This window comes from Myotis daubentonii, chromosome 14 (genome assembly GCF_963259705.1).
Source record: "Myotis daubentonii chromosome 14, mMyoDau2.1, whole genome shotgun sequence".
In the NCBI taxonomy this organism is placed as follows: Eukaryota; Metazoa; Chordata; class Mammalia; order Chiroptera; family Vespertilionidae; genus Myotis; species Myotis daubentonii.
In genome coordinates this window covers 36,114,437-36,126,703 of record NC_081853.1, presented here as the reverse complement: position 1 = coordinate 36,126,703, position 12,267 = coordinate 36,114,437, and the positions used below count along the sequence as shown (strand labels likewise).

The 12,267-nt window shown below is 53.4% G+C and overlaps 1 protein-coding gene across 1 annotated transcript in view; it reads left to right on the top strand.

Annotated features, from left to right (window-relative positions):
• The window catches only part of RFTN1 (raftlin, lipid raft linker 1), a 175,570-nt gene extending 165,302 nt beyond the window's left edge, over positions 1 to 10,268 (top strand). The window contains exon 10 of the mRNA XM_059664045.1: positions 9,004 to 10,268. Coding sequence (XP_059520028.1) covers positions 9,004 to 9,393 — 390 coding nt within the window. The 3' untranslated portion in view covers positions 9,394 to 10,268. The remainder of the gene's footprint in view (positions 1 to 9,003) is intronic.
• Positions 10,269 to 12,267: the final 1,999 nt, after the last annotated feature.

Sequence of the window (12,267 nt, the reverse complement as noted above, 5' to 3'; positions counted from 1 at the left end):
CCAAAGCCCAAGTCAGTGTCACCTGGAGCCAGCTCGCGCCACCTTCGATGGCAAGGCCGTGTTCCCAGGCAGAGCCTGCTGGGCCTGCGCACGCCTCACTTGGCAGTCTTGCTTCCTCGTGCTCTTTGGACACGGAGCCTGGACAGGAGCCCTAAGCAAGTGGACAGATTGGAGCAGCCCCTCAGCAGCCAACACATCCGGGGGAACCCGTTCGTGGGACAAACACCAAGGAAATGGAGCCTTGAAGCCAGTTGAGGGGGAGTGCAGAGGACTCCCTCTCCAGGCGCTGATGCACATGTGACTGGTGACAGCAGCAGAGAACCGGAAGGCAGCTGCCAAACCATCCTGTACCGCCAGGAGCAGTAGCCGCCGGGGGTACAGGGGAAGGTGGGTCAGCCAGGACTGCTGTCAGTGGTGGCTTAGCTTGCCGGGGTCCAACCCCAGCAGGTCCAGGGGTCCCCAAAGGTGTGGACGGAGTCGGAGAAGAAGGAAGGGCACGGAGACAGCGTTCAGTTGATCAGCAGCCTAGCCAGGATCTCCAGCCAAGTTCTGGTCTAGATCTCCAGAGAGGTTCTGCTTAGGATCTCCAGCCAGGTTCTGTCCAGGTTCTCCAGGCAGGTCCAGTCACCAGGTTCTAGTCAGGCTCTCCTGCCAATCTCCGCAGTCAGGTTCAGTCCAGGATCCCCTGGCATGCTCTCTCCAGCGAAGTTCTTCTGTCTCCAGGCCCCGTGTAGGTTCTGTCTTCTGAATTCTGTGTTCTAAGTTCTGAGTGTTTCTGTCTTGTTACAACTGTATTTATACCAGTTGATTCAATCCTATCAATCTCTATTACAAAGGTTAGGGCGTTTCTTATCTCCATTCCAGGGAGAAAAGATTATGTAGTTTAAGCATGATTGTTCGTAGTTAAAGGGATTAATTACCCGCCTGGCACTTAGTTGAGGGGTTTTATTCCCTCCCTAACTTCAGGGGAAAATCCCTACCTGGGGATTCAACCTTTCTCGGAGAGGTGACTTTGGTTAAAACACAGCGCCAAGAAGGTGAGCAAACATATTAAGAACCGTATGCCATATATGCCAGGTCCCTTGAAACAGCAAGGATGGACCGGCTCCCGGCATTAGCTGTGGGCTCCGGGGGACCATGCACATTCACAGTGACATTCAACAACCACGCGGGCAAGGCCTCCACCAGCCACCAGAGGAAGCTGCTTCTGCCTTTAAGAGTGGGAGGGGGTGCTGCCTTGTCCTGGATGCTCTCCTGGTTGTGGCGCCGACGACTCCCAAAGCAAAGGCGCGCGGTTTGATTTTGGTGCAGACCATGCATCTCAGAGGGGCAGCCAGTGGGAACCTGAGCGGGCGGGAGGTTTCAGAGGTGGAGTGTTAAAGCTGGTGTGTGAGAGAGAATCCAGCAGGACAGGAGTCTGATTTTCTGGTTGGTAGAAACTTCCATACAAAGCAACTACGCGAATATGGGGTGGCTGCTTTCTCCTTTGTTATCCCCGACTCATTCCAAGTTCGGGTGGGCTGGTGCCGAGCTCTTGTCCTCGGTGTGACCTCAAGAGAGCACCGGCCAGTGGAGTCCCAGAGAGGGGGCTTCACAGCAGACGCCTTGTCTCGTCTCCCCGTCCCTGTCACCTGCTGCTCAGCTGACCCGGGGGGCGTTCTGCTCCCACAGGTCTGTGGCTTCCCGTGACTGGGCAGCAGCCCCATCTCGTCCTCACGGCGCTGAGCGCCTGCAGCACTGACACTGTGGGCTGCCCGCGCCTCTTTAAGCTCCTTTTCCTCCTGGCTCCGTCCCACCATCTTCTCCTGCCTCCGTCCCACCCTCCCCTCCTGGCTTCCCACCAGGTTCCTCGGGGCTCAGGCCCAGCCACTGCTCCTCTCGCTCTCTTCCCTGTCCTTAGAGAGTCTCTTTCATCCCCAGAGGGAGAACATCTCTCACCACGTCTGCCGTGACCCTTGTATCTGCATTGCAGCCCTTGCTTCTCCCCTGCCCAGCTCACCTGTCCTGTTACTGCTCAGCGATCTCAGAGAAACGTGTGATTTTGCCCCTCCTCCTCACCTGGCCCACCTCCCCTTCCCTAGAGGAATGGGCTGCCACCAACCCAGAGGCACCAGCCCACCTGGGGTCATCTTGGACTTTCCCCATCCCCTTCCCCCAGCAGAGAAGCCTTAGACATGTCTATTTTAGGTCCTAGAATCCCTGGGTTCCTCCACTTCTCTTCACCCTCACTTGCTTCAACTACTCCAGTCTCCTGATAACAGGTCTCCCTTCAAATATGTTCTCTGTTCGGAGACAAAGTGATCTTTTGAAAAAGCCAGTTGGCCCGCCGGTGTGGCTCAGTGGTTGAGCATCCACCTATGAACTAGGAGGTCACACAGTTCAATTCCCGGTCAGGGCACATCCCCGTGTTGCGGGCTCTCTGTGCAGGAGGCAGCCAATCACTGAGGCTCTCTCATCATTGATGTTTCCATCTCTCTCCCCATCTCCCTGCCTCTCTGAAATCAATAAAAATATCTTTTTTTAAGAAAAAGCCCATTGAATCATGTCACCTCACTGCTTAGAACGGTTCTTTGTATGAAGATGGAGATCTGGAATGTGGTCCACAAGGCCCCGTGTGATCAGCCCCCGGGTCCTGCTTGCCGGCGATGTTGGCCTGCGTGCTCCTCTGTGCCTCTCCTGCCTCAGGGCCTTTGCTTCTGCTCTCCCCTGCCTAGGACACTCTCTTCCTCGGTATTTTCTCAGGACGGTGTGATACCCTGGGGAGAACCCCGTCCTTCTCTTCCCGGGCTCTCCTCTACCGGTTTGTGCTCATTCGTTTATCCCCTCCTGGGAGAGTCTGTCCATGAGAGCACAGACCTGTGCTTCTGACTGTTGCCTGCCCAGTGCCTGGCTTTTAGCTGGTACTCAAATATCTGTTGAATCAGTGAACGAGGAATCAAAATTCTGAGCCTGGGACATGCCTGTTATGTCCAGCATTGACACTTAAGAAGAGAAAATCCCAAGACTGGCACAGCGGGGACGAGGCACAGTTAGTCGTCTTTTAATCAGCAGAGTGGACAGAACCCTCTCATCGAGACTTTTCAGCATTTGAAAGAAACCTCTCTGTGAGTGTGATGTGGAGCTCCCTGGAAGGTGAGAGGTGGTTTCCGCGATGCCGGAGCGTCTTCCTTCCCGCTAACCTCGCTGACGTGGGGGCAGGTCGCGGACAGTCTTTAAAATGTGTAAATTAAATCCATCAGCCATTCCTGACACGGAACTCTGGGCACACACTGCTGTAAGGTGGAGGATTGTCACTTCCCCCGGTTACTTCTGACATGGACGGCTACTACAGGGTCCTTCCTGGTTTAGGCACCAGGGCCACCCCCACGTGGAGAGACACCCTGCGTGGGAAGACTGGCACGGGCGTGGCGCAGCCTGGCCCTTAGCAGCTGTGTGTGGAGTGCAGAGACTCCCTGGTACCACCCGAGACATGGAAAGGTCCTCCAGGCCTTTAAGTGGGGGTTGTCACCCCCCGCCCCTCAGAGCCGCCACCCAGAAAGCAGTCCCTGGGGCTGCACATCCCTGCCTCTCTCCGCTTCTTGCTTTCTGAGATGTCATCTTTTTGAGCCTTGGGGTCTGGAGCAGGTTTTGTTGTTCGTTAGAGACAACAAGAGGGGAAGGGGAAGCCTGGGTGGGGAAGGGAGCAGTGTGACGGTGGAAGGGAGGGGGGCAGAGGGAGCCCATCTGTGGATGGCACGGCTGGGTTAGGCGAGCCTGGGGCTGTCCTTGTGTCCCAGCTGTTTCTCACACAGCAGTCTCTGCCCACGTGCTTTTCTCTGCTTGGTGGTTCTTCGATTGTGGCCCCTGGACCAGCAGTATCAGCCTCAGCGGGGAGCTCGTTAGAAATGCAGTCTGCCTCCCCTCCCCAGCCCTCGGAGTCACAGGGGGTGGGGGATCTGGTTGAAGGAGCCCTCCAGCGATTGTGATGCCCACTCCAGGCTGAGAGCCGGTGTCTTAATTGAAGAGTTTAGGCCCCTTTCCAGCCTCACCCGTGGCCCTCCATCCACATTTTATCATTATTGATTTTTTAAAAAATGGGCCTGTCAGGGAGTCTTCAGTGTAGATACTTGTTTTTAATAAACTGAACCAAAGAATCTTTAATGGCCATAAATCTAGACTTCCATTAGCTGACCACCCGGCCTAATGATCAAGTGCCTGGTCTAGCAGATGCATCTGAACATGGTGAAGTCTGAAAGCTGAGGCACTTACGCACTGGGCTGAGCCATCCAAAGGGGTGTTGCCTCCTTCCTTTTCTCTAGGTCAAGAGCCTAGAGCCTTTTACCCCCAGCGTGGCTCAGTGGTTGAACATCGATCCATGAACCAGGAGGTCACGGTTCGAGTCCCAGTCAAAGCACATGCCTGGGTTTGGGGGCATGCAGAAAGCAGCTGATTGGGTATTCTCTCTCATCACTGATGTTTCTATCTCTCTCCCTCTCCCTTCCTCTCTCTGAAATCAATAAATACATATAGACATATATGTATACATATATATACACATATATGTAATATATATATTAAAAAGAGGCTGGAAGGGTAATGTGGAGCCAGAGGCAGCTGTGTTTGAATTCTAGCTCTGCTATTTCCAGCTGTGACTTTAGGCAAGGTACTTAACCTCTCTGAACCTCCACATGCTCATCTATAAACTGACTCTAACAATGCCTACTGAGAGTATTGCTTTGGGGATCCAGGGAAATGGGAACCTTTGTCACTGTCTGAGACACATAGTAGGCACCTTGGTAAGTGTTTGTTCTTTCCTGGGCAGGTATCCTACAGGCAGTCGGCAGCTCAGAACATTTAGCTTTTAGATTCTACAGACCCTAAGTTTTGCCCACTACTACTTCCCTGCTTCATGAGAATGTCCCCACAAAGGAGAGAAGGAGGAAGGGGGAGGACTTAAGTCAGAGCCTACTTGGTACCTGGCTGCAGCACCGGGGACAGCACGGGGACTCAGTGATGTCATCACAAACCCATCTGAGGACACGGAACACAGAGCAGTCCAGGAAGGCATTTGGCTTAGCAGAGATTCCTGAGTTGACTCTGAAGGACAGAAAACATTGGCTGGAGTAGCTCCCTCCCAGCTCCGCTCCGACAGTCCTGAGTCCTCTGCCCAGCAGGCCGGGCCGGTTCTGGGAGAGAGTGGCCGGTGTGCTGCCACAGGCCTTTTCCGCGGTCTGTGTCCTCCTGTTGTCTTCTGTCAGGAGATAAACAAAATGGGGTCTTCTTCTGGAACCTGGATATGGCCAGGCATCCAGAGGAACACAGACCTTCTGTTGTTTGTTTAGCCAGAGCAGCCCCTGGGTTTGCGCTAGTCAGTAAGTGTCCAGGATGGACTCTGGCAAAGGTGGCAGCTCCTCGGTTGTAGAGCACCCGACTGCAGGGGGCACTGTGCACGCCCACTCGTGTGACCTGGCCCCTTGGTTGTGCACTGCAGCCCTGGAGGCTGAGACAACTATTTCAGAGATGATGAACTTGAGACTTGGGAGAGATTCATAACTTGCCCCAGGATAGAGAGCCGACAAGTGCCAGGACGGGGATTTGAACCGGGCCCTCAGCTGCTGTGATGTTTTCACATGTAGGGCCTTTTACCACTTTTTTTTAGCAAAAGGAAAGCTTCCTCCGACTTCCCTGCGAGCCGACTGCCTCTCAGAGAAATGCACATCGGCAGGCTTAACTGGTGTTTGTCTAAAAACACGCAAAAGTGCGGAAGCTCTATTTGGGGACATGGATTTTTTTTTTAAATATATTTTATTGAGTTTTTACAGAGAGGAAAGGAGAGAGATAGGGAGTTAGAAACATCGATGAGAGAGAAACATCGACCAGCTGCCTCCTGCACACTCCCCACTGGGGATGTGCCCGCAACCAAGGTACATGCCCTTGACCGGAATCGAACCTGGGACCTTTCAGTCCACAGGCTGACGCTCTATCCGCTGAGCCAAACCGGTTTCGGCGGGACATGGATTTTTATTTACTAGTAAGGCTCTTCCATTGGGCTGGCATACGAAGCAGTGGCAGTGGCTGCCTATAACAAGGCAGCAGTTAGGAACCACGAGCGCTTGTGCCCGAGAGCCACAGAGGCTTGGCGTCGGAGGCAGCAGCAGAGGCTCTGGGGCCCCCGGTTGGCGCCCCGCACTTGTGGTTACAGAGCCGAGACGCCTGCTTCAGTCTAGGTTGGCGCAGGCACCCTTGGGATGGGGGTCTGAGGCACTGCTTTGCCTTTAAGGGGTCCCATTGTCAGGAACTCATGGCTTAGGTGGAAGAAGCTTAGAGTGTGAGAGAGAGAACCCGCACAAAGGCGTGTCTGAGCAAACCCCGTCCAACATGGGAGGTGAACGCCTTTGGGAGTTTGGGGGGAGGTGGGGAGGAGGAGGGCAGGATAGATGGTAAGTCCTAACCTCAACATGCACTTTGCTCCTTTTCTCTTCTTTGATGGGAAATCTTGTCCAAAGGTGTTCGACCCAAGGACCCTGTGGCTGTTTTGGCAAATGTTTTCTTTGGGGGAGTAGATCGCTACCGCTGAAAATTCTGCAACGGTGGCAGATTTTTAAAAATTTACATAGCACATTTTTTGGTTTTTCCTAGCAAGGCACTCAGTTATTTAGCATGTGCTAAAGCCCTAAGAAATCATTTTCCACTGATGGTGCAATTGCATTCCTGGGCTCCCCTCTCCAGCCCAGCAAGAAGCCATCAGAACCGAAGGCTGCCTTTGTTCTTCTTTCAATCAGAGTGTCTGAGATTTAAGTCCATATTTGGCAAAACCAACGTGGTGTGACCGAAGTAGAAAGAAATGACCGTGATAGGAACTTAAACTGAATCCCTGTGTGCACGTGGGTCACGGAGCTGCACCTGCAGGGGGGCCAAGTCCCATGATTCTCTTCTTCCCGGTGAGACCACTCCCTGCAGCGGAGGCTCCTGTCTCTGGCCCCCATCCACCTACCTCTCTCTCCTCGGGGGTTTCGCTCTCGTTCTTTGTGCCAGTCACAATAGGGCCTGGCGCATCCACAAGATCCTTTGGCTGCCATCTTCCCGAGGGGACACCACATCTGGCACCTGACTCTGTGGGTCCCCACCCAGAGTGGACTGCCCCCCAGCTCTGAGGTAGAGGCATGCTGGGGGATACTGACCACCCCAGGAGGACAGAGGTCAGAGGGGCTTTTGCTCAGGAAGACTGGGGGGGGGGACCCCTGATGTTTGGGGAGGAGAAGAAAAAGGCTGCAGTTCTGCTGAGAGGTCAGCCCACAGAACACATTTCTCATTTATAAACATGAGGACCCATTTCTCTGAATCTTCCAAGGTATTTTTTTTAACACCCCACAATGTTTCCATGTCTGCTCAAGCTCATTTGCCCAGATCAATTCCAAGTGCACAGGCTGCTACCCTGTCTGCCTCTGGGACCGTTCATGTCATCAGCAGACTCAGCGGGACTTTCAGTGTTTCCCACTCTGTTTCTTCCTTAAATTAATTTCTCTTTTTGGAGATCAACCAGAAGTAAGGTGCAGATACACCAGTCCCTCCTCACTAAACCCCAGGCTATGTTTTGACTCTAAAATTACAGGACTGGTTGACATTGAAACTCAGTGCAGCCAGCATGTCTGGGCTCTGTCGTCCTTCCATTCATTTATCCCACAAGTAGGGGGAGTGCCTACTCTGTGCCAGGCACTGTGCTCAGCCCCAGGGATGCAGGAGGAAATAGGACAGGCGGCTTCCCTGACCTCATGGAACTTAAATCTGGTGTCAGTAATGGTAACAGCAAGTGTGTCTGGTATATGTCAGGCACAGTGCTAAACCCATGACATGGATTATCACATCATTGGAACCACACAAATACCCTGGAAGGCAGGGCCTGACATACCACAGCCTACCACCTGTTTTAGCAGATGAAATGTTGTTGGACATAGTCACGCTCATCGGTTTACATATTATCTATGATTGCTTTTCTGCCGCAATGGTAGAGTTCAGTGGTTTCCTAATGGTTTCGGCAGCGACCATGTGGCCCATAAAGCCAATATAAACGATGATCTGACTTCTACAGGAAAGGCTAACTGACTTTGCTTTCTAAGAAAATCAAGTAACCAACCTTGGTTTTGGTTGCTGTCCCCACTGTACAGATGAGGACACTGAGGTTGGCAGTGGGGCCAGGGAGTGGTGGAGTTGGGACGCTTCACACATGCAATCTCATTCCACAGCTTGGACAGGTCTCGTTCTTGCACAGCTCAATTACTGAGTGCAGGACCTGAATCTTCTCTGAGTCTCTGTTGACGTCCCTGGTGCTTGGTTGCAGATCGGGCTCCCTGGGAAGCAGGGTCTGGATGGTGGGTGTTTTTGAGGGAAGTGCCCTCAGGAACACCCGTGGGGAACACAGGGCACAGGAGTGGGCTGGGAATTGAGCTGGATGCTATCTCAGCAGTGGCCTCGGCCACCCCTCCAGGTAGCTCTGGAGCTGGGATGGCCTTTCAGAGTTTCCCTAGTTGTGCAAGGAGGGATAGGCCCTTGTACCCCACCTAGACCAGACCTTGGGTATAGGTTGCCCCAGGAAGGGAGAGTGACCTTCAGTGAGGTGGTGGGTGCTGTCAGCTGATAGCAGCCTCGGTAGCTGGGGCAGCAAGCCCGCCAGTCCTGCAGGGGACCCAGCGCCCCACATGCTGTGCCTGCTCAGGTGAGAGAATGCGGCCCAGTGCTGGGTAACCCACCGCCTGCTCAGAGCCCTGGCACTTAGGAAGCGTGGGCCCCAGGTCCCCTCCTCCTCCTGATTGATCAAATGATATGATTTCAGGACAGCATGGAGCAGTTCTTGTGGTGGGTGTGATGTGTCTGGGCTGTGATTGACGTTGGCCCCGCCCCCCGAATGCGGGCAATTGTGTGTCTTGCTGCAGAGAAGTAACGTGGGTGTGAGTGTAGACTCATCCATGTGAGGCTCTGGGTCCACAGAGACTGCGTTTACTTATCTCCATCCTCTCCCATGTTCAGTTTCAGTGGCGATTCTCCCGCGAAGACATGCACAGCAGGCAGATGAGGAAATCCAAGGGTAAACTCAGTGCCAGAGGCAAGCGACAAGCCGAAGAAAACGACCGGAATCTGGAAGACCAGTTTTCCAAGGCCGGGGACGTGGGAAACTGCGTGCTGAACCAGCAGCAGGAGGACGGAGCCTCGGAGGAGGCGAAGGGCCCCATCCAGGAGGTCACCGGAGAGCCGCTGTGTCCTGATGGTCAGCTCTGTGTGGAGGGCGGGGCCGTGCAGAACGGTCCTGCCGGCCACTGTGGGGCCTTGGCCGGGGGCTGTGAGGGGCTCTCAAGTCCTGGAGAGGATGCTGGGGAGGGAGGTACTGAGGCAGCGGCTGCCGAGACAGCAGACTACTGAGTCCCAGCAGTTGGCGCTGCAGCCAGACCAGTCGGCCACCCCGAGGCACTGCCGGCATCGGGCTGCTTGGCCCTGGTGCCCTGTGTTCCCTTTGGCTTGGCTTGACCTCACTTGTGAGCTCGCCCAGGCCCTGCAGGGCTGGCTTCCTGACTGTTGGCTCCTGCACATCCATTTGAAATGTGTCATACTGCCCCCCTGTTAGAATGCAAGAGGTCAGGTTACTTCTTCTCAACCTCAGGGCGGAAGGCCCAGCCCTGCCCGGCTCCACACTCCTCAGTGGGAGGGTCTGGACCGTCCAGTGCCTGTGGCCGCCCCCCCAGGGCCTCCAGGGAGCATGCGGTCAAGTCCATGGGCCTCCCTAGCGACAAACCAGGGCTGTGTGGGGTTCACTCCCACAGGCTGCCGGGGCAGTGTCCACCCTCTGCTGTTCCCTGTCAGCTGCTCTCCACCTAAAGCCAGGACCCTGCTGCTGTGGCAAAGAAAAGGACCTTAGGGGAGGGCAGGCGCCCCACCTCCTGGCTTTTCTCTAGCATCCCATAGACACTGGTACCTGCTTTCGCAGAATGTCCAAGGAAGTATCCCGTGTTAGTGTTAATGCCAAAAATTTTTTAAAGGTTTTGTATCCAGCACATCGTGTGAACTCGCGTTCTCTCTGTCATTTCAGGGCAGCCTGGCGGGTTGGGTGCCCTTGTCGTGTGCTATTTTAATCCGTGCGTCATTGGCCAAGTTGCCTCCCATGTATGCTATCACGTGTTTATATCGTCCAGAAGGTATGGTTAAGGCTTTACGTAGATGCAAATGGTGTCTTCACCAAAACAACAGCCTGTCTCTTTCTTGTTTAGTTACTTAAAGCAATAAATCATCTATGAGTTAGAGCCCTGTGCGTACTGAGTATTAGTTGTGTCACAATGAGAAAGCCCTGGCCTGATGGTCCCAAGGACTCAACCACCCCACATCCCAAAGTGACTTAACTCCCGGCAGCGCGATGACCTTCGAGAAAAGGACGCTCCTGTGGGAAACCAAGGAGCCAGCCGGACACACGGTGCCCCCTGGTCCTCTGTAGAAGGAATGCAGGCAGTGGGATTCAGGTACTGCCAGGCACGTCAGGGCAGAGCCGCCCCCATGGCCCGGGGTGATGGAGGAAGTGCCTCTTGAAAACAGCCCCACACCAGTTTCTGTCTAACAAGCATGTTCCCAGGCTTTTAAGGAAATCATTGAATGAGGCAAGTCTCTTCCCTCTTTGCGGGTTCGCTAGGCTACACCACACCTGTGACACATTTGTATAAAGAACTGAAGGCCCTTGTGCAGCCGCGTCGAAGTCATTTTCCTCTTGATGCTGGCGCCTACTTCCCCCCGCCTGACCTCTAGCGCTCACCTGGAAAGGTTGACGGCTCTGTCCAAAGAGAACTATTTAAAATGGCGTTTTCCATAATTATACCCAGGAATATCTACATGGCATATTGATTTAATAAAAATACTCTCTCTTCACCCATATCTTAGAGGATCACCGCTTTTTATACATGTGCTAGTTGGCAGCAGCCTGGGACAAAAGCAACGCATCTTTCACGGCTCTGAGAAGCATATGAATGATCCCAGGCTTCGTCCCCCCAGCAGACAGCCTTGCGCCACTCAGGGTTGGGTACACTTTTCAATAATTAAATGACATTCGTGTTGGCTGAAGGTGTCATGAGGGGAAAAAAATTAATTTGAATTCCTTAGGAAGTTGGGCCCTAGAGCCAAACTAACAAATCATTCCTGAAGGTCTTGTTTTTTCCCTCTCACTTCTTCACACCCCTGCTTATATCTGGCAAAATACCGATCTTACAGGCGGTTCTCAAATTGGTTGCACCTTAGGATCACTGGGGGGACTTTAAAAAGGCAATACCTGGCCCGGCCAGTGGGCCTCAGTGGTTGAACTCGACCTATGAACCAGGAGATCACAGTTCCATTCCCGGTCGAGGCTTCTTCATGGAGGCCCTTTTAAGGAATGGAAAATAACTTACCTGGCCCTAGCTGGTTTGGCTCAGTGGATAGATCATCACTGGTCTATGGACTGAAGGGTCCCGGGTTCAATTCCAGTCAAGGGCACATGCCTGGGTTGTGGGCTTGATCCCCAGTAGCAGGCGTGCAGGAGGCAGCCAGTCAATGATTCTCTCTCATTATTGATGTTTCTATGTTCTCTCCCTCTCCCTTCCTCTCTGAAATCAATTTTTAAAAGAATTATTTATATATATTTTTTAAATCTGCTTAAAGAAATGCAGTTGTATCGCTCTCCAGTGCACACAGCCACACTGTCGAAGCAGTGAGGACTGGAGAGCCTTCGGGCACCTGTCTTAATGAAGCGGGAAGGCTGTTCTATACCGCGCTCATTCAGCAGAAAAGCCCAGCCAGGCTTTGGGATCAGGCAGAGCTGGTTAGCACACTCACCACACAACCTGCAAATGTAACCTCAAGTTCATTTCTCCACACCTGCCAGCATCGACCTCCTCCCGTGGGAAATGGGACTAATGACGCCCACCTCGTCGGATTTTTGTGAGGAATAATAAGGTGTGGTAAGGTGCTTGGTTCGAAGGCAGCAGTTCATCACAATGCCCACAGGTCATAAATGTGGCAGAGATGGTAGGTGCTCACCCAATCCCCATGGGCTCCTGTACTGTCCAGTCCCTCTTGCAGTTTGGAGCCGTGTGACTGGCTTCTGGCCTGTGGGACATGAGCAGATGTGACGTCAGACAGTTATGAGCCCGGCCTTTAGAAATAGCCCATATAACCCCAGCCTTCTCTTCATCTCCAATGCTCTTGGCATAGTTCAAGGTGGACCACAGCGTGAAGGATAAGGAAACCTTCACTGTGCTAAGCCACTGGGATTTGGAGGTT